The sequence below is a fragment of the Centruroides sculpturatus genome, unplaced genomic scaffold, assembly GCF_000671375.1.
Source record: "Centruroides sculpturatus isolate CEXI.00-Female unplaced genomic scaffold, Cexi_2.0 scaffold574, whole genome shotgun sequence".
Taxonomy (NCBI): domain Eukaryota; kingdom Metazoa; phylum Arthropoda; class Arachnida; order Scorpiones; family Buthidae; genus Centruroides; species Centruroides sculpturatus.
This window is the reverse complement of record NW_019384740.1, coordinates 79,722-102,730: the sequence shown is the minus strand read 5'-3', so window position 1 is coordinate 102,730 and position 23,009 is coordinate 79,722. Positions and strand designations below refer to the sequence as shown.

The following is a 23,009-nucleotide window of genomic DNA, read 5'->3' as shown; positions in this document are numbered from 1 at the left end:
ATAACAAACCACGTGTATACTAAGCAAGCGGAAGCTAGACCACAAACATGGCGACGAAGGGGTGGAGAAAACGTGCGTTTTATCACGTGACATGCGACTTTGAAACATCTATTACTCTGTCCATTAATGGCCCAGTGAATATAACATTTGATCACTAGTTTCAGGGTTCAAATTCCCATTGCAGGTTAAACCTGTCTATAATGGACAAAAATGTTAATCTTTCTTGTATATACACCACACAAATTTATTATTTCATGTTAATATCCTTACAAAAAACGTTTATTATAAACGAAAATATTGAAACACAAAGGCCTAATTTAAGAAAATGTTTTTAACCATTTTTTATAGTGCTGCCATCTGACGATGAAATTATTTACTATCAGAGAAAATAAATTATTCAACTTATTGCCAATACAGTTGCGTATTGTCTTCTACTGTATATTTCTAGTGTATAGTACAAGTAAAATACGATAAGAGTATTCTGTCATAATGGATACAATACGCTAGAGATGATTGAAAATAATTGCTTTGGAATTATTTTAGTTCTTAAATATAAGTTTTAGAGGATCGAAGAGGTAAAGCTGCTTGCCACTTTTGAGGGGTCCTAGTTCTGGCCACATCCCTCAAAAATTTTCAACTAGGTATGTTGGGTCTCATACCTCACTACTAATAATCTTGGTCAGGCTCACCAATAAGGCCATTGTAAGCCTGGACGAACTTGTGAGAGGGCATTAAGAGGACTTTTTCTCAAGCCCAAGCCCACGAGTTAAAAAAGATCATGTAAACATCGTACATACGTCATTGTAAGGTTTGTTCAATGATGATGATAAAATTTAGTAATCGTCTTATGTAGATAATCATACTAATTATCTAAATTTCTGATTATAAAGATTGTGGACACCTGCCAATGATTATTGATTGTTAACATGAAGAATATGAGTGCAAATAAATCTGTGCACAGCTGTGAATCGCATAGATGTTCGTAAAAAATTGTAGCTACATCATACTACAATCATATGCACAATTTCTTCACTATACTAAACTTGATGCCCACTGTATTCGCAATTGTATAGGACTGTTCAATTGGTCGATATAATGTATATTTACAAGCAAATTTTTCATTGTAAAAATAGAGTTAACGTCAAATTATGGTAAAAACCTACACCACCCTTAATGATGTAACAACGCTACAGTTAATCTTCATTTACTCTATTAACTTCAATTCGTAAAAACGTCATTTAAAAAAATAACTAATTTATTCTTTTGGATACAAAATGGCGCCGAAAGAAGTTACTGTACTTTAACAGAATTAATTTCGAAATTTCGTGCGGTTTGTTGATTGGTCCTTAATGTCACGTGGCAAATCTAACAATCAATCAGATCGATCGACGTAAGTAAGTAAAAAATGTCTGACGTCGCCGTGGCTGTTTAATCAACCTCTTTGCGCTCGACCTAATTTCATTTTTATTTTAAAATTTATGAACTTTTAATCACGCATTAATTTTTTTTAAAATTATAAATCTTGAATTAATTATTCTAATTTTAAAATCTGTACTATTTTTTTCGTGTGTGGTGCATTATATAAAAATTAGAGTTGCAAGTGTCGCCAAGATACATGTAATTCAAACTGGAATGTTATCGATCCCATTCATATACCAAGGACGTTTCGGGTTCGATTTTATGATACTTTAGCTCTAAAACCGTTGTATCATTACGTCATTATAGCTGTATTACCTCATAGCTTACGTCACAACACATAGCTTACATTGCAAGCGACTTAATACTAATTCAGATATTCACTGAATAGATTCAAAATTCGAATCACGTCATACATGTCGCGCACATAACATACATTTTCCCGTAGTATGATAGAGAAATAGACGAACAGTAAGCACAATAGAAAATGGGGTGTCAAGTTATCTATAGCATACCCCGCTTTACGACCGATATCTTTCTAATCCCAGCTTTTATGATTGATATAAAATTCCTTTTACATTTATATAAAATACCACATTCAGCTGACCTATCAAAAATAAGATATTATATAGTTCAAATTGTGATAACGTCAACGTAACCCCGATTTATAACACTAAGTCTACAGGAAATTTGGGTTCGATTTACGACCGACGTGTTTTTTTGGGGGAACCGCTTAAATCGTAAAGCGGGGGCGCGGTATTATATATTTGTAATAAAATTTTATCGGTTTTAAACTATATTTTTTAGCTTTTTTTTACCTACAATTTATCAAAATTTTCCATTTCTTGTGTAGTAAAAATTCTTCGATACAGCATCGTTGACAATCAATTTTGAACATCGGTGTTATTTATCAAATTTTAACACAGTTCATTCATCTTGTAAAGTTATAAATCATTTTTTATTATTATTTATTTATTACTGAAATTATAAAAATATACCGAGAAATTTTTTATTTTCACTGAAATTTTTCGCTTGTCTGGAAGCAAACAATGAAATCTTCCTTAGATTGATAATGTAATTGATTTTTATGGTACGGAGGGGGCCATGGTAGTGTTTCTTACCCCTACGAAAAATTAAAGCTACTCTTATAACAGAAAATAAAATATAATTAAGACTATATTTTAACTGGTCAAAAAAGGGCCCTCTAAAGATAAAAAGGGCCCTGTAAATTTTGGATTTTGTATCTTATACCCTTCCCCGAGATCTTCTGGGTATAAGATTACAAACTACTCCAAGAAAATCGGCTTTAAGAATTGCTCTGACACAATCTGATAAAAGTTTAAACATTTAGAAAATGGATTCCGTTATCTCTCTCCTTTCTTCTTCCGCACGAAAAAAAAAAACAAATAAAAAAATAAAACACTAGAATCGAGCACAGACTTTCGATAACTTAATAGCATTTCATGTATAAATTCCTATTAATAAATTAAAACGTAAAACGTAACTCGAATTCGAGAAAGTTATTCCGTGGATCCGTGCCAACATGAAATATTGACGAAATTTAATGTAATTATCGTATAACTCTTAATAATATATTAACTAACTTCTATAGAACAATAAACTGTACTTTTGTCGAGATTATAAGTGACGTAAAAGTGTAAAAAATAAAAGAAAATCTGTTTGGTCCATACGCAGAGATGAAGAGAACACGCGTAGTGTAATTCTTAATGCTGGTAATAAATGTGTTATAGACATTCGTTGGCTTAAAAATGTCTTATATCATTTTTATGTGTTTAGAACACTCAACGTCGAGTATGTACCTACAATATTCTAAAAGTGCATACGAAATATCGATTTTGTGTACATCTCTCCTCACCCTTCCGAACTGTATCAGTGAACGTGTGTAGCACTTTATGTACTGTATCAACTTACACACACAATTCCCACTTACTTCACCCAAAAACAACACAAATAAATGAATACAACATACTGAAAACTATCTCTTTCTTTATTAATTCACTCCAAACATGACTTCACATTTAAAATGACAAAAGTTTTTTTTTTAATGTTTTTCATTTAAAAATATTGTTAACAAGGCAGCTTCAAACTATTTAGCCAACATTATCACAATTACCAACAGAGCAATAACTATCACTGGATAGTATTAACAGCCCAAAAGTGCAGATAAGCTCTGTGCAGTCCATTTATATAAAGGTATGTGTCCGTGTGTTTGTGTGTGATCTGTGAATATGTGCTCGTGCTAATTAGTTAATTAATTAATTAAAAATTTTTCCAACGAACAATCAGTAGTAAAATTGTTCCAAATTCTTATATATAACATTTAACAATAATAAATTTTTTTTTGGTAGTAACAATTCTTTTTTTTTTGTTTTTTTTTTTTGTTTTTTAACATACACAATTTGCCACCAATGGAGAAAACCACCTGTATAAACAATATTCTTTCTATGTAGATCTACAGGCTTTAAATTTTTAAATTTAAAGTTTTAAATGGTCATCAACAAATTATATTCTCGCTTCTTGGCTTGGTTTTTTTAATAGAATTAATAAAAAAAAAGTCTAATAATAATTCTAATTCTGTTAAAAATATATTTTATATAAGATATGTATATATATACCGTCTCTAACAGGTGCATTTTTTCTAACAAATATCATGATATGTGTATTAGAAATGTTGAAAAAAGTGTGTTTTTTTTTAAAGTTTGGAGTCGAATTTCTTAATTTTATATTATGAATTATTAATTTTTATATATATATAAAGTAAAATTTAACTTTAAACTACTTTCTGACCTTCAAAAAATTCCAATTTTTTTTTGAATTTTTTGATTCTGTACTACACTACACAATTCTGTATTTTTTAAATTTTACTTTATATATATTATTTTCTTATGCAAATATATGTATAAATAACAATGTTTCAAGTAAATTGCCTTCATTACAATATGATTTTTTTTAAAGAAGTTTTTAAATCTATGCCCTGGTATAACAATATACAAGTATGGTAAAATGACTCGATCGGCTCGTATAACAGGTTATAAACTATTGTTATATATACTATACATACGTATAAACTAAATTTATAAAGGTCCTGGACACGTTTTAGCTAACGAGAGAGAAAAGAGAGAGAATAAAATTAAGAAATTTATGTATGCATGTATGTACTCGTGTGTATATATATATATATGTGTGTGTGGTGTGTTGTATTTATATCTAGGCACTTGTGATCGTACTGCCTATGAGTTGTACTGTACGTGCCACACGACATGGTCTTCTTCTTGCAAATTAAAAAAAAAAAAAAAAATGTGTGGTTTTTTTTTGGTGATAGGTCGTAGGACCCGGGGGTGTCGTTCGATTTTGGCAATGGGCCAAAAGCCACGCGCCTTTGTTTAAGACCTCAGATCTTAACAAAGAACGACAGAAGAAAAACAAAATAGGGTAGACAACACCAATTCTATTATAAGTGGGAGCTTTCAGACGTCTTGCAGATATTTTAATGGACAAGTAAAGATTTTTTCCGTTGTTCCTGTTCTGATTGTGACCATTCCTTCGATCTCTTCACCAACTTGGATAACAATCTGAACACACACAAAAAAAAAAATTTGAAAATATTTTTATAGTAGTAAATTCTAAAGAAATTCCCTAAAAATTGATAACTGACCTGATCTCTAAGCAACTTCACCCCGTTTTCTCCATCAGTGACTTGAACGGTGTGAGTGACTTGCAATGGATGTTCCCCAGGATGGAGTTTTGTAACATAATTTGAGGGGAAGTATCCAACTTTTCCTAAACATTTTCCCTAAAAAAAAAGCCAGTTTTTTAGTTAAAATTGGTATTTTTAGAATTTTTGCTTCATAATCGTGCTGCAGACGGATGATCCCTCACCTGCCACCAATCTGGATCACTCGTGTCAATGACAGTAATTGTGTATCCAGCTCTGCAATTATGAGTTTTTTAGAAGAAAAAATAATAATATTTTTGATTTAAATAAAATATAAATTAAAAAAAAACATAAATAAAAATCAATGCTTTATTTAAATCAAAATAAAAATTAATTGCATTTTTTAGGAATTTTATTTGAGTTTTTTTTTTGTTAAATTCGAGTTCATTTTTATCTTTTAAATTTCGCGAAAATTAGAGTAAAATTCGTAAAAAAATGCAATTAATTTTTATAAAAAAAATTTTTTTCTGATTATTTTATGACCATTAAATTAAATTCCACCCGGTCCGTTTAACAAGCTTAAAAATCGACATTTAACATTACTTAAAACGAATTTAATAATGAAATTTCTTTTTAAAAAAAGGATAAAATTTCGAGTAAATTTTATAGAAAAATGAAATTACTTCAAATCCAATTCATCAGCGTGTCTGCTACGGAAATTGTAGAGGACGACGTAGAGGTTGGTCGGTAGCAGGCGATGAGGTTTCTGTAATCAAAACAAAGAGAAACAGAAGGGAAAATAACGTGTTTCCTGTATATAAACAAACATTATTTACATCTTCATTATATTAAATAACATGCTATTATAGTAAATAATTCAATATATCGTAGGTGTTAAATTTCGTATCTTGCTCCTGATCGGTGCGATTTTCAGGCTAACTTTATCGATTTTTTTTCCAATTTTTTAAAGCTCATAAGGTATTTTTAGTTATACGGAGCGGACAGACAAGCGAACGCTTCGTTAAATGCTCTTCTTTTTAAGGTTCGAGCGCTTGTTTTTCCCACTTTTAATGCTAAATCAGGTGTTATAAGTGCTGAAAATAAAGGCTCAAATGTTTACAAGTGCTGAAAATTTAAATAAATAATGTTTTTATTATCTTCGGGATTTTTTTTAAATTTCTTTTTCATCTCGAAATTTGTATCGGAGGCCGAAAAGTAATCACGTTGTACTGAAGAAACATGGCTTAAAATATAAAATAAATTAGTAAAAATAAATAAATATTCTTATATTTAAATTAAAGACAATTTAATTAAACGATTTTATAAGTAAATTATTTACTACTCGGCTGGTACTAAGAGGGCCTTTTCTCCAGGCNCAAATTTAGTGTATTCTTTTTTAATTGTGTAAAGAATTAAGTAGATACATACATAATTATTCGCTACTCGGCTGGTACTAAGAGGGCCTTTTCTCCAGGCCTGCAACTAAAAGGGCCTACAAAAAACTCTTTTAATGCCAGTGGAATGGAAGGTGAGATAAAAATGAAACATAGAAGATTGAAAAGAAAAATACAATAAAACTTTATTTTCCTGTAGGAAGGTTTCAAGTCGACATCACCAGTGACATCGTGAGCATACGCAGTTGTCCGGTGCCATCTTTATGGTTTGTTTGCGTTTTATTTGTGTTTACGCGCGCTTTAGCTGGAGTTCTTGCGTTGTTTATTCGTCGCGAATATTACTATGGTGAATTGTTGTGTAATTGGGTGTAATACTAGTTCACTGGAGAACAAAGGAACGTCATTGTTTTTTAACATCAAGGACCTCAAACTGAGGAGCTTTCACTACAAAGGCAATTTGCATGGCTCTCGAGAAATTTCCATACGGATAAAGTGAATATCAATACAAGAGTTCAGGTAAGCAATAATATTTAATTACTATTTATCAATAAATGATTAGATAAATGATTGCATGTGTATCATAGAAGTGTGTACAAGCCGGTTGCTTAAATCCCTTTGTTAATACCAACAAAATAAAGTTAAATAATTTTAACAACCGCAGATTTTAGTTTGATTAGATAATGATTGTGTCCTAACTTTATTTTTCACCTTTCGGTTTGTTTTCTTAGTCTTTGCTTGTAATAAATACATAGTAGAGTTAATATTAAAGCGTTAAGCAAAGTGATAATCGCTTAGCGGAATGAAGAGTTAGAAATGAATTTTGAACCAATTGTCCTTCCAGTCTAATTTACATAAATTAAAGTGTATGTATTTTTTAAAGATATAAACCAATAATTTCCATTGTTCATTTACAAATAGCTAAATTAGGTTATTTTAGTGAGCAACATTGACATTTCTTTAATATTAATAACTATTTTTACTATACAATAAGTGCTCATTGTTAATAAAAAAAGTATTAAAAATTTATTACGATAATTCAATTTTTGTGGGCCCTTGACACTTGGAGGCCCATGACTTAAATCCTATTAGTTCCTACGTAGATCTGTCCCTGAGTATGAGAGTGGCTGCAACCCAACTGCATATCGGGAGCGTTATGAAAAAGCACGTAATCGGGAGAAACACGGCTACTTGTAAGAAAGTTATGGGCCTCTAAAGATTTGTAATCTTTCATTTGTAAAAGATTATAGTAATTTGTCGTCAAAACTAAATAGTTTGATGTCACCAAATTCTACTTTAGGCCACAACTCTTGATCTACAACGAAGATGCTGGCTTCGTATAGATCGACTCCTTGATATAATGAAACTTTGTCTTCATATAAAGCAGCATCTTGTCCTGGTCCTTGAGCTGACAATAGCTCTAATGCTACGGAGGTAACGTAATAAATATTTCTGCCACTTCCAGCGCTGCAATCGCTTTACGGCGTAAATTTGATTTGAGCGTAGGGAGTGTCAGCTTTAAACATTCGAAATTCTTTTAATATGAAATTTTCTCGTTTTTAATTCGGATATTTCTTTTGTCTTTTTTAAAGGGCTGCTTATAAATGCTATTTTAATTCGGTTTTGAACATTATTTATTCGTAAATGTCGTTAATATTTCTATTAACTGTCACTTTTACGATTTTAGACTTTAAATTGTTTAGACTGTTTTTTGATTACAGTTTGTGTTCATTTTAAGATATTTTTGGGTTATTAATATGGGATGCCTTCGGGATTCTCGAGAACTCTGAGTCAGGAAGAAAAGCGGTCCATGAAAATAATATACATTAAATTATGGAAATGTATTAAAATGTTAAACCATGTGTTAATATAGGATAGGTTTAAAGTGTTACAAAAAAAAGAGATTTAGGGTGGCTTTGGTGTTTATCAAGGTTAAGCCCATACTTTTTATTTTTTTATTAATATTAGGTGAATTATTGTACTTTTCAGTGAAAAGGGAACCATGATATATGTTATTTCACAATTTATACTGTGTTTATCTACGAGATAGAGATTAAAGTTGAGCCAAATATACTTTTTCTTTCTTTATACATGATATAAAATTTAAAAATGTAATTACGAATAAGATTTTTTTTTGACAGAACAGTAACAAAAATGTTACAAAAATGCTTGAAAACGATAGAACTACTTACTAACCAAATAGATAAACTAACTAACTTCTCGCCGTAGTGCTACTCTAACGCCAGCTATCGGCAACCTGACACATTAACTCTACTTTAGAGCATAGCTTAAGGATCAGTATATCTATCGACTCTGGTCCTGTCAGACTGCGAGAATAACCCGCCAGAAAAGCATTTTTTTTTTTTTTTAACTTTGTCCATGATATAAAAATACTGCAGTTTTATTAAGTTTAAATTGAAAAAAGTGCTGCCAACCTGTCAAATAACAAACCACGTGTATACTAAGCAAGCGGAAGCTAGACCACAAACATGGCGACGAAGGGGTGGAGAAAACGTGCGTTTTATCACGTGACATGCGACTTTGAAACATCTATTACTCTGTCCATTAATGGCCCAGTGAATATAACATTTGATCACTAGTTTCAGGGTTCAAATTCCCATTGCAGGTTAAACCTGTCTATAATGGACAAAAATGTTAATCTTTCTTGTATATACACCACACAAATTTATTATTTCATGTTAATATCCTTACAAAAAACGTTTATTATAAACGAAAATATTGAAACACAAAGGCCTAATTTAAGAAAATGTTTTTAACCATTTTTTATAGTGCTGCCATCTGACGATGAAATTATTTACTATCAGAGAAAATAAATTATTCAACTTATTGCCAATACAGTTGCGTATTGTCTTCTACTGTATATTTCTAGTGTATAGTACAAGTAAAATACGATAAGAGTATTCTGTCATAATGGATACAATACGCTAGAGATGATTGAAAATAATTGCTTTGGAATTATTTTAGTTCTTAAATATAAGTTTTAGAGGATCGAAGAGGTAAAGCTGCTTGCCACTTTTGAGGGGTCCTAGTTCTGGCCACATCCCTCAAAAATTTTCAACTAGGTATGTTGGGTCTCATACCTCACTACTAATAATCTTGGTCAGGCTCACCAATAAGGCCATTGTAAGCCTGGACGAACTTGTGAGAGGGCATTAAGAGGACTTTTTCTCAAGCCCAAGCCCACGAGTTAAAAAAGATCATGTAAACATCGTACATACGTCATTGTAAGGTTTGTTCAATGATGATGATAAAATTTAGTAATCGTCTTATGTAGATAATCATACTAATTATCTAAATTTCTGATTATAAAGATTGTGGACACCTGCCAATGATTATTGATTGTTAACATGAAGAATATGAGTGCAAATAAATCTGTGCACAGCTGTGAATCGCATAGATGTTCGTAAAAAATTGTAGCTACATCATACTACAATCATATGCACAATTTCTTCACTATACTAAACTTGATGCCCACTGTATTCGCAATTGTATAGGACTGTTCAATTGGTCGATATAATGTATATTTACAAGCAAATTTTTCATTGTAAAAATAGAGTTAACGTCAAATTATGGTAAAAACCTACACCACCCTTAATGATGTAACAACGCTACAGTTAATCTTCATTTACTCTATTAACTTCAATTCGTAAAAACGTCATTTAAAAAAATAACTAATTTATTCTTTTGGATACAAAATGGCGCCGAAAGAAGTTACTGTACTTTAACAGAATTAATTTCGAAATTTCGTGCGGTTTGTTGATTGGTCCTTAATGTCACGTGGCAAATCTAACAATCAATCAGATCGATCGACGTAAGTAAGTAAAAAATGTCTGACGTCGCCGTGGCTGTTTAATCAACCTCTTTGCGCTCGACCTAATTTCATTTTTATTTTAAAATTTATGAACTTTTAATCACGCATTAATTTTTTTTAAAATTATAAATCTTGAATTAATTATTCTAATTTTAAAATCTGTACTATTTTTTTCGTGTGTGGTGCATTATATAAAAATTAGAGTTGCAAGTGTCGCCAAGATACATGTAATTCAAACTGGAATGTTATCGATCCCATTCATATACCAAGGACGTTTCGGGTTCGATTTTATGATACTTTAGCTCTAAAACCGTTGTATCATTACGTCATTATAGCTGTATTACCTCATAGCTTACGTCACAACACATAGCTTACATTGCAAGCGACTTAATACTAATTCAGATATTCACTGAATAGATTCAAAATTCGAATCACGTCATACATGTCGCGCACATAACATACATTTTCCCGTAGTATGATAGAGAAATAGACGAACAGTAAGCACAATAGAAAATGGGGTGTCAAGTTATCTATAGCATACCCCGCTTTACGACCGATATCTTTCTAATCCCAGCTTTTATGATTGATATAAAATTCCTTTTACATTTATATAAAATACCACATTCAGCTGACCTATCAAAAATAAGATATTATATAGTTCAAATTGTGATAACGTCAACGTAACCCCGATTTATAACACTAAGTCTACAGGAAATTTGGGTTCGATTTACGACCGACGTGTTTTTTTGGGGGAACCGCTTAAATCGTAAAGCGGGGGCGCGGTATTATATATTTGTAATAAAATTTTATCGGTTTTAAACTATATTTTTTAGCTTTTTTTTACCTACAATTTATCAAAATTTTCCATTTCTTGTGTAGTAAAAATTCTTCGATACAGCATCGTTGACAATCAATTTTGAACATCGGTGTTATTTATCAAATTTTAACACAGTTCATTCATCTTGTAAAGTTATAAATCATTTTTTATTATTATTTATTTATTACTGAAATTATAAAAATATACCGAGAAATTTTTTATTTTCACTGAAATTTTTCGCTTGTCTGGAAGCAAACAATGAAATCTTCCTTAGATTGATAATGTAATTGATTTTTATGGTACGGAGGGGGCCATGGTAGTGTTTCTTACCCCTACGAAAAATTAAAGCTACTCTTATAACAGAAAATAAAATATAATTAAGACTATATTTTAACTGGTCAAAAAAGGGCCCTCTAAAGATAAAAAGGGCCCTGTAAATTTTGGATTTTGTATCTTATACCCTTCCCCGAGATCTTCTGGGTATAAGATTACAAACTACTCCAAGAAAATCGGCTTTAAGAATTGCTCTGACACAATCTGATAAAAGTTTAAACATTTAGAAAATGGATTCCGTTATCTCTCTCCTTTCTTCTTCCGCACGAAAAAAAAAAACAAATAAAAAAATAAAACACTAGAATCGAGCACAGACTTTCGATAACTTAATAGCATTTCATGTATAAATTCCTATTAATAAATTAAAACGTAAAACGTAACTCGAATTCGAGAAAGTTATTCCGTGGATCCGTGCCAACATGAAATATTGACGAAATTTAATGTAATTATCGTATAACTCTTAATAATATATTAACTAACTTCTATAGAACAATAAACTGTACTTTTGTCGAGATTATAAGTGACGTAAAAGTGTAAAAAATAAAAGAAAATCTGTTTGGTCCATACGCAGAGATGAAGAGAACACGCGTAGTGTAATTCTTAATGCTGGTAATAAATGTGTTATAGACATTCGTTGGCTTAAAAATGTCTTATATCATTTTTATGTGTTTAGAACACTCAACGTCGAGTATGTACCTACAATATTCTAAAAGTGCATACGAAATATCGATTTTGTGTACATCTCTCCTCACCCTTCCGAACTGTATCAGTGAACGTGTGTAGCACTTTATGTACTGTATCAACTTACACACACAATTCCCACTTACTTCACCCAAAAACAACACAAATAAATGAATACAACATACTGAAAACTATCTCTTTCTTTATTAATTCACTCCAAACATGACTTCACATTTAAAATGACAAAAGTTTTTTTTTTAATGTTTTTCATTTAAAAATATTGTTAACAAGGCAGCTTCAAACTATTTAGCCAACATTATCACAATTACCAACAGAGCAATAACTATCACTGGATAGTATTAACAGCCCAAAAGTGCAGATAAGCTCTGTGCAGTCCATTTATATAAAGGTATGTGTCCGTGTGTTTGTGTGTGATCTGTGAATATGTGCTCGTGCTAATTAGTTAATTAATTAATTAAAAATTTTTCCAACGAACAATCAGTAGTAAAATTGTTCCAAATTCTTATATATAACATTTAACAATAATAAATTTTTTTTTGGTAGTAACAATTCTTTTTTTTTTGTTTTTTTTTTTTGTTTTTTAACATACACAATTTGCCACCAATGGAGAAAACCACCTGTATAAACAATATTCTTTCTATGTAGATCTACAGGCTTTAAATTTTTAAATTTAAAGTTTTAAATGGTCATCAACAAATTATATTCTCGCTTCTTGGCTTGGTTTTTTTAATAGAATTAATAAAAAAAAAGTCTAATAATAATTCTAATTCTGTTAAAAATATATTTTATATAAGATATGTATATATATACCGTCTCTAACAGGTGCATTTTTTCTAACAAATATCATGATATGTGTATTAGAAATGTTGAAAAAAGTGTGTTTTTTTTTAAAGTTTGGAGTCGAATTTCTTAATTTTATATTATGAATTATTAATTTTTATATATATATAAAGTAAAATTTAACTTTAAACTACTTTCTGACCTTCAAAAAATTCCAATTTTTTTTTGAATTTTTTGATTCTGTACTACACTACACAATTCTGTATTTTTTAAATTTTACTTTATATATATTATTTTCTTATGCAAATATATGTATAAATAACAATGTTTCAAGTAAATTGCCTTCATTACAATATGATTTTTTTTAAAGAAGTTTTTAAATCTATGCCCTGGTATAACAATATACAAGTATGGTAAAATGACTCGATCGGCTCGTATAACAGGTTATAAACTATTGTTATATATACTATACATACGTATAAACTAAATTTATAAAGGTCCTGGACACGTTTTAGCTAACGAGAGAGAAAAGAGAGAGAATAAAATTAAGAAATTTATGTATGCATGTATGTACTCGTGTGTATATATATATATATGTGTGTGTGGTGTGTTGTATTTATATCTAGGCACTTGTGATCGTACTGCCTATGAGTTGTACTGTACGTGCCACACGACATGGTCTTCTTCTTGCAAATTAAAAAAAAAAAAAAAAATGTGTGGTTTTTTTTTGGTGATAGGTCGTAGGACCCGGGGGTGTCGTTCGATTTTGGCAATGGGCCAAAAGCCACGCGCCTTTGTTTAAGACCTCAGATCTTAACAAAGAACGACAGAAGAAAAACAAAATAGGGTAGACAACACCAATTCTATTATAAGTGGGAGCTTTCAGACGTCTTGCAGATATTTTAATGGACAAGTAAAGATTTTTTCCGTTGTTCCTGTTCTGATTGTGACCATTCCTTCGATCTCTTCACCAACTTGGATAACAATCTGAACACACACAAAAAAAAAAATTTGAAAATATTTTTATAGTAGTAAATTCTAAAGAAATTCCCTAAAAATTGATAACTGACCTGATCTCTAAGCAACTTCACCCCGTTTTCTCCATCAGTGACTTGAACGGTGTGAGTGACTTGCAATGGATGTTCCCCAGGATGGAGTTTTGTAACATAATTTGAGGGGAAGTATCCAACTTTTCCTAAACATTTTCCCTAAAAAAAAAGCCAGTTTTTTAGTTAAAATTGGTATTTTTAGAATTTTTGCTTCATAATCGTGCTGCAGACGGATGATCCCTCACCTGCCACCAATCTGGATCACTCGTGTCAATGACAGTAATTGTGTATCCAGCTCTGCAATTATGAGTTTTTTAGAAGAAAAAATAATAATATTTTTGATTTAAATAAAATATAAATTAAAAAAAAACATAAATAAAAATCAATGCTTTATTTAAATCAAAATAAAAATTAATTGCATTTTTTAGGAATTTTATTTGAGTTTTTTTTTTGTTAAATTCGAGTTCATTTTTATCTTTTAAATTTCGCGAAAATTAGAGTAAAATTCGTAAAAAAATGCAATTAATTTTTATAAAAAAAATTTTTTTCTGATTATTTTATGACCATTAAATTAAATTCCACCCGGTCCGTTTAACAAGCTTAAAAATCGACATTTAACATTACTTAAAACGAATTTAATAATGAAATTTCTTTTTAAAAAAAGGATAAAATTTCGAGTAAATTTTATAGAAAAATGAAATTACTTCAAATCCAATTCATCAGCGTGTCTGCTACGGAAATTGTAGAGGACGACGTAGAGGTTGGTCGGTAGCAGGCGATGAGGTTTCTGTAATCAAAACAAAGAGAAACAGAAGGGAAAATAACGTGTTTCCTGTATATAAACAAACATTATTTACATCTTCATTATATTAAATAACATGCTATTATAGTAAATAATTCAATATATCGTAGGTGTTAAATTTCGTATCTTGCTCCTGATCGGTGCGATTTTCAGGCTAACTTTATCGATTTTTTTTCCAATTTTTTAAAGCTCATAAGGTATTTTTAGTTATACGGAGCGGACAGACAAGCGAACGCTTCGTTAAATGCTCTTCTTTTTAAGGTTCGAGCGCTTGTTTTTCCCACTTTTAATGCTAAATCAGGTGTTATAAGTGCTGAAAATAAAGGCTCAAATGTTTACAAGTGCTGAAAATTTAAATAAATAATGTTTTTATTATCTTCGGGATTTTTTTTAAATTTCTTTTTCATCTCGAAATTTGTATCGGAGGCCGAAAAGTAATCACGTTGTACTGAAGAAACATGGCTTAAAATATAAAATAAATTAGTAAAAATAAATAAATATTCTTATATTTAAATTAAAGACAATTTAATTAAACGATTTTATAAGTAAATTATTTACTATAATTGATAAATCGTGTTTTAGAACGGTGCACCTTCCCAACCTACTTTCATCCTACTGAAAAAATGTAAGCTTCGCGATCAGTTTTGGCTTAAAAATGATATAATGATTAATTGGATTTTATTAATATTTTAATGAAAAAATATAATATTCATATATATATATATATTTCATTAAGACCGCCCACCTAATTATAATATAATGTAAATAATATATTAGAGATACCGCCCACCTAGTTATAATAATATAATGCGAATTGTATGTTAAATAGGGTGAAACTACACTAAGAAATGCGTAGAAAAAAACGCATGCACAACAAATAAATGCATTTTAAAAATGTGCACAACAAAAAAATCATGCATTTAATTATAATTAAATATATTTCTTAACAGTTAAGAAAAATAATACAAATGCAAGATGCATACAAATTAAAACATACGTAAAAACTTTAACGTAAAAATAAAACGAAATAAACTTAAAAAAAACTCAGAAGAAGCAAAATAAAAGAAAAATTATAAAATTAAATAAATACACAACAGTTCTTTATCCTTGATAACTGTAACTTCTCAACGTATAATTGGATAATTAGAAGGAAGAGAAAATAAAATAAAAAAATAAAGTGGATCCCCTCGATGCTACTATAGGATTAAATGATATTGATTAATGGCTTTCATTCATAGCATTTTATTAGAACTTACGGGTGATGGACAAGGGGACGTGGAGGCACTACTCAGGGATTTTTCATTATCATCAGGAAGGTCTACAGAACTCATTCTCACTGTCTTGGCACTCAGTAATTGTCTTCGACCCTGTGGACTTTGTGGAGCTACACAGACAAGGAGAGGGTTACATTTGGAGAGATTTAATAACAACAACAAACACAAGGAATATATAATTAGAGGATGATCACATCGCCTCTTCTACGATGATGATTGTCTTTTAACACACTTTATTAGTTAATAAAATGTTTAATTTAAAAAAAAAATTAGAATGTTTCCGCAATTTAAATTGTCCTTTTTTAGATAATAATTATTATAATATAATTATAATTAAGGTGTTTTTTTAAGAAACGATCGAATATTTACATGGTTAATTTTGTTACTGTAGTAGTTGTAGTATTAACATGTTTTTTTTATGTTAGTATTTTTTATTTAAAAATTAACTTAATATATTTCTTTTTAATTTATAAATATATGTATATATACACACAACTATTTTAATAATTTATGCATGCAGAAAATAATGATAAAATATGTAAATTTTATTATTAATCTTTTTAAAAAATTAAGTAAAATTATATAGGCTATATATATATTTATATATATCAGGTAAAAATGGATAACAACGGAAAGATAATTTAAAAAAAAAACACGTAAAAACAATAGAAAATACCCATCAACAAACGATACCAGACGTAAAAATCTCCCAATAAATTACGAAAATAAAAAGCAAACATAATTTCTTTTTTTAAATTCGAATTTTCAATGTCTTTGTATCTTTGTTGATGTCCGGATAAGTATAGGATATAATGGGATAAGTTAGATATTTTTTGGAATATTAGACATTACATTGGCTATGGGAGCTGCAGTGTGATGAGGATTGACCCATGTGATGTCTTCTATGAACGTGTTCACTGGATTCGGGACTATCCAGAGAGAAGCTCTTCATACGAAGTGACAGCTTTTGACGGCGGGGACTGTGAGGAGCTAAATATATTCAAAAATGTAATGGGATGAGGTATTTTTTTTCTAAACGAAGAAAATTAAAAAAAACACTACTATATAAACACACATTACACTATTACACGTATAGGAAACACACACGAAATAAACGATCAAGTAACACAAGAGCATGCAGAATATTGATCAGTTTCAACACTAGAAAGGTAAGGAACAATGGGGATAAGATATGGAACCATAAAGAAATTGAACACATGCGCGACGACACACGGCCATGCTAGATGTATATATATATATATAGATATAGATATAGAATATATAAAACCACATTAAGTTAACGAAGATGATACGTATTTTTTAATGAAAACAATGTGCTCATGCTGTAAGGAAGAAAGTGTGTATTATGTAGAAAAGCTCACAAATAATACCCGTGAAGATATAATTTTTATTAGTGATTAAACTTTCGAAAAATACATAAAATTTTAAATATATATATATATTCTCTCTTCTTTGAAGAATAGAAAGAAGACATGCCTAAATCACATGAAAAAAAGTATATATTTTTATGTGTTTACAGACAGACAACCCGTACAAAAGCATTACCAAAATATACCTGAAACGATTCTTCTGGTTCCAGCTGCGTAGAAGCGAAGAGGGGGGGAAAAAGCGAAGATAAAGTTGAAAAAACAGGAGGAAAAATAAAAAAAAATAATAAATAAATAAAAGTAAAATGTGTTTTATCACGTTTTGATAGAGGCCACACGAATAAACAACGTACACACAGAAAAAAAAGACAATGAATCAGAAAAAAACACTGTCATATATGTATATAGAAGCAACATTAACAGAAGCGGAAAGAACACATTAATCACAAAAATATATTTATTAATATGTAAACGATACTCACTTAGAACAGTCGTTCGAAATTCCTGTAACTCCTTCTCGTTCCATTTGTATTCTTTGGTCGCTTCCATTTCTATATCATTTTTTATAATATAAAAAAATTAAATTATTAATCTCATAGATTTCTAATAATTATGCGAAAAATTATCTTGTCGAATTACTGTCAAATCTATTAAATTATCTTTTATTATAAGACTTAAAACTTCTCTAACTCACTTATCTAACCAGCTGCATATAATGGCTGCATTTCTCATATCAATAATATCGTAATCTAAACTAGATATTTAGATTAGAGACTTTAAACTTTGTACTAGGAAAACCGATGAAAAAATTGTTTATCTTTTTTTTGGGACGTGTCCTTGTATTCGTGTGAAGCAATTATAGAAACTTGTGTGTTTGGATACCGTATGCTTGGAGGTAAGTCCCAATATTTTCTCACAATAAGGTGACAACGGTCAGATGGCGAATTATATGGTATGACGACCACCCTAATTTCCAAAATTTGATATTCTCTAAAAACATAGGTGAAAATCCTTTTATCTTTTATCTTATCGTGTACTGTTTGACCTATAGATTACTCTTTTTTACATATGAAATTTACCTCAATCACTGTAAGTTTACATTGCGCTTATAATTATATGCAAACAATTATATTCTCCTCATCTTCAAGTTAGAGAATATTGAGATAAATTCATTAATCTATAAATCAGATTGCACCTAAGATAAATTTGGACGACCCGAAATATTTTACACCAGACAATTCGCTTTTGGAGTATTGTTAAGAGAATATTTATTAACTTTATATGTATGAATAATCAATTGTTTATTGATTTTCTACTTGTNTATGTATAATTTAAATGTGCAATTAATTAAAAACTGAATTTAAGAATCTTTAGAAGCAAAATTGTTTTATTTTTTTTTCAGATAATCTAAATTTTTTTAACTTTATAAGCAAAAAAATTAATCTAACAATTTTTTTACTTTTTAAAATCAAAATTAAACTAATTATTTAATATTTAATCCGTGTAATTATTATTATTATCATTATTATTATTATTATTATTAATTATATTAAAGGCACATAAATTGTATTTTTTAAAATAATTTAAAACGAAAATTACAGGTGTTTTACTCGAATTTTATATACTTTCAAGTACGTTACATAAGGTGGAATTCGTTTAAAGGATGTTAACTTATAACTAATTTTCTAAAAAATTATTATAATTTATGATTTTTTTTTGGATATTTTTTTTATATATCACAGTTTGAAGCGATAAGTCGGCCATTTTTAATTATTATTACCTTGTTTTTATAATTACACGTTACGTACGAAGGCTCCTGAAGTGTTTTTCTTTAATTATTATAATATATTTTTCTGATTTTTTAGAGAAAAAACCGGCATTTTTGACATGGAAAGTCGATAATCGCGCGAATGCGATACAAATTTTCTGTTTTTATTTATTTTTTTTTTACAAATTTAACAATAAATTTCCATGGGTTACGAAGGCTCACCCGAGGATGACATGTGCTCGTGATGGGCAGAGGATACTGTAAGTAGATGAGAGGAAGATGAGGAAGCCGAAGATGAGGCATTGGAGCGTGGCCATCGTTGGTGGAGGGATGTCAGGCTGGAATTTATACTTCCTCCAACCCCACCTTGGCTACTCCCATCTTTATCATTACGTCTACCGCTGATGTCACCCGCTTGCTTCAATAGTTGGTAGATGGGATCTACGTCTTGTTCTGTAATTACCAGACATAACAGGTTCTTGGTTCACACATTTTGTTTTTTTTTTAAATATAAAATATCTATTTATATTTATATTCATAAGTACGCAATAAATATAATCAGTCGGATCCCCATCCCGTTGCCTACCTGTAAAATTAGGCAAAAATGTCCGAAATTCGCATAAATAAACTTTGATTTCTAATTAATTAATATCTAAACCACGATGCTGTATCGATAAATAAAGTAAATTTTAAAAAAATAACACATTTAAAATTAAAATTCTTATCTTAAATTGAAGTAGAATAGTGTAAGATGAATAATTAAGCAATGAAGTAAACGTAAAAATGATCGTGAAGATAAATAATCAAGCACAAAAGTTCCTAACGACATTTGTAGTCTATCAATTGATAATGGAGATAGCGCTTTTTTATCTTTTACTCTCCTTGTAAGTTTAATTGGCTAATCGTTACTCCGCCTCCTTCAATCAGCCAATAGAGTAACGGTTTAAATTTCAAATTCAAATTCTCGAATAAAATTTTAAAAATTAGATTCCTAGGTTCATTTTGTGCTTAATTAAACCGAATTTTTGCTTCTTCATTAAATCGTTTCGATAAATAATTAGCTTTTCCGATTATTTATCATTAAAATATGCCAAAATTAGCCTATGCAATACGATTAAAAACAGTGTTAAAAGAGCAAAGACAAGCAAAAGAAATGGAAATCCGACTGTAAAAATAGTTATTCATGCAAATTATAACTATAAAAAAAATTCTATAAACTAAAGCTCTAAAGCTGTAAATTATCGTATTATCAGGCCAATTACATGCCTGCTACTTATGTATAATTGAAATTTAATCTATAATTCTATCTATACTATTGAAAGATGCATAGAAATAGCATTTTTATTAGTTGGAAAGAAGTAATAGAGAGAAGATATTTAGCACGTCATGCAAATTAGTGCTGTATTTTCTATACCGAAGTCAAATTTTTTTTTTGAAGAAAATAAAAAATAAAAAAATGAAATTAAAAGTGTGTTCGATGATAGTGGAAGACTCGTGGTTGCACCTGTCTCTGATGTAGATATATTCACCACTTACTATCTTCTTCGGGTTCTGTTGCCAACATTTTCGTTTCGATCTCAGACGTGGACTTTTGTCTTCTCAAAAGACGTGGTTTTGGCTGTTTAAAAATGGAATTTTGTTAGAAAAAAGTGAGGTTAAATCATAAATAATTAATTTAAATTTTCAGAATATAAATATCTAAAAATGTTTCATATGTACTGTACATAGAATATGCAATAGAACATTCTACTTGATTTCAAATGTTTAAACTTCTAAAAAATAAAGTTGAGATGCAATTTGTATAATTGCAAGATATTTATTATTTTATAAATAATAAAAAGTTAACATTTTTTATGTGAATATTTAATTACAATANTACTCGTGTGTATATATATATATATGTGTGTGTGGTGTGTTGTATTTATATCTAGGCACTTGTGATCGTACTGCCTATGAGTTGTACTGTACGTGCCACACGACATGGTCTTCTTCTTGCAAATTAAAAAAAAAAAAAAAAATGTGTGGTTTTTTTTTGGTGATAGGTCGTAGGACCCGGGGGTGTCGTTCGATTTTGGCAATGGGCCAAAAGCCACGCGCCTTTGTTTAAGACCTCAGATCTTAACAAAGAACGACAGAAGAAAAACAAAATAGGGTAGACAACACCAATTCTATTATAAGTGGGAGCTTTCAGACGTCTTGCAGATATTTTAATGGACAAGTAAAGATTTTTTCCGTTGTTCCTGTTCTGATTGTGACCATTCCTTCGATCTCTTCACCAACTTGGATAACAATCTGAACACACACAAAAAAAAAAATTTGAAAATATTTTTATAGTAGTAAATTCTAAAGAAATTCCCTAAAAATTGATAACTGACCTGATCTCTAAGCAACTTCACCCCGTTTTCTCCATCAGTGACTTGAACGGTGTGAGTGACTTGCAATGGATGTTCCCCAGGATGGAGTTTTGTAACATAATTTGAGGGGAAGTATCCAACTTTTCCTAAACATTTTCCCTAAAAAAAAAGCCAGTTTTTTAGTTAAAATTGGTATTTTTAGAATTTTTGCTTCATAATCGTGCTGCAGACGGATGATCCCTCACCTGCCACCAATCTGGATCACTCGTGTCAATGACAGTAATTGTGAATTTTGAACCAATTGTCCTTCCAGTCTAATTTACATAAATAAAGATGTGTGTATTTTTAAAGATATACAATAATAATTTTCATTGATCACTTACAAATAGCCAAGTTAGGTTATTTTGGTGAACAACGTTAACGTTTAAGATGCTACTTTTTTACAATCACTACATAGCACCCTTCAAGTTGTTCCTGACATTCATATTTATTATTTCTATATAATATACCATGATGATAATTTAATATTAGACAATTAATAGTAAAAAGAACTTATCATAATCTATATATATAATATAAAGCTGAAAAACCGGATTCTTTCTTTTTCTTTCTGTCACTGTATGCCAAAAATGACCAATAGGGGCGCCCCTCGCTAATATTTAAATTAAGAATAAATTCAGTATATTATTATTTGATGCGGTTTTTTTGCATTTTTGGCTGCGTTTTAGTAGGGTACGCCATGAGAAATTCAGTATATTATTATTTTTATTTGTAATAGACATTTATTATTTATACCACGGAATGACACCGCTGCTGCTAGAACGCCCACTATGGGGCGTCCCAGGCTACTAGAATAGAAGGATTAGAATTACAGTACAGTCGACCCCCTATAACGTGGGTTCCTATAACGGAAATTTCTATAACGTAGCGAAAAAATTGCAGCAGTATTCGTATAAAGGGACTCGTAAAACATCGTCGCCGACTCGTGTCGCGACAAGATTGGTCGAATCTGGACCAATAGTGGATGAGCAGCCGAACTACTTTCCGCCGTCTAGCGCCACGCTACGGAAAGTTTAGGCGGATAAATTGAGTTTGCTATTGTATGTACAGTATTATATATAAATTAGGTACTGCACATATAATTATATATTAATTATATATAAATTAGGTACTGTATATATAATTATATATTAACTTAATTTATTGTAACTTTATTATAATTATATATATGCTTTCTGCCACCTGGCAACACGCTACGGAGATTTTAGGCTAGTAAGTTCAGTTTATTATCATCTGTACAGTATGTAAATTAGGTACCGTAAGTCTAATACAGCACTAATTTTATACATTTCTTGTGAAAGAAACACTTCTTATTCAACGGCCATAAAAATTATTTATATTAATGATGTCTCCAAAGGTCAAGTTAT

General features: G+C 30.0%; 1 protein-coding gene across 1 annotated transcript in view; it reads right to left on the bottom strand.

The window, feature by feature from the left end:
- Window positions 1-4,617: 4,617 nt before the first annotated feature.
- The window catches only part of LOC111628370, an 83,292-nt gene continuing 64,900 nt past the window's right edge, over window positions 4,618-23,009 (bottom strand). Inside the window, exons 15-29 of the mRNA XM_023372144.1 lie at window positions 22,027-22,078; window positions 21,828-21,896; window positions 21,604-21,741; window positions 20,765-20,846; window positions 19,451-19,681; window positions 16,925-17,062; window positions 16,055-16,182; window positions 14,701-14,783; window positions 14,242-14,293; window positions 14,018-14,155; window positions 13,836-13,934; window positions 5,776-5,864; window positions 5,317-5,368; window positions 5,093-5,230; window positions 4,618-5,009 (exon numbers count right to left, since the gene is read on the bottom strand). Of these exons, the coding sequence (XP_023227912.1) occupies window positions 4,905-5,009; window positions 5,093-5,230; window positions 5,317-5,368; window positions 5,776-5,864; window positions 13,836-13,934; window positions 14,018-14,155; window positions 14,242-14,293; window positions 14,701-14,783; window positions 16,055-16,182; window positions 16,925-17,062; window positions 19,451-19,681; window positions 20,765-20,846; window positions 21,604-21,741; window positions 21,828-21,896; window positions 22,027-22,078 (1,594 nt within the window). The 3' untranslated portion in view covers window positions 4,618-4,904. The remainder of the gene's footprint in view (window positions 5,010-5,092; window positions 5,231-5,316; window positions 5,369-5,775; window positions 5,865-13,835; window positions 13,935-14,017; window positions 14,156-14,241; window positions 14,294-14,700; window positions 14,784-16,054; window positions 16,183-16,924; window positions 17,063-19,450; window positions 19,682-20,764; window positions 20,847-21,603; window positions 21,742-21,827; window positions 21,897-22,026; window positions 22,079-23,009) is intronic.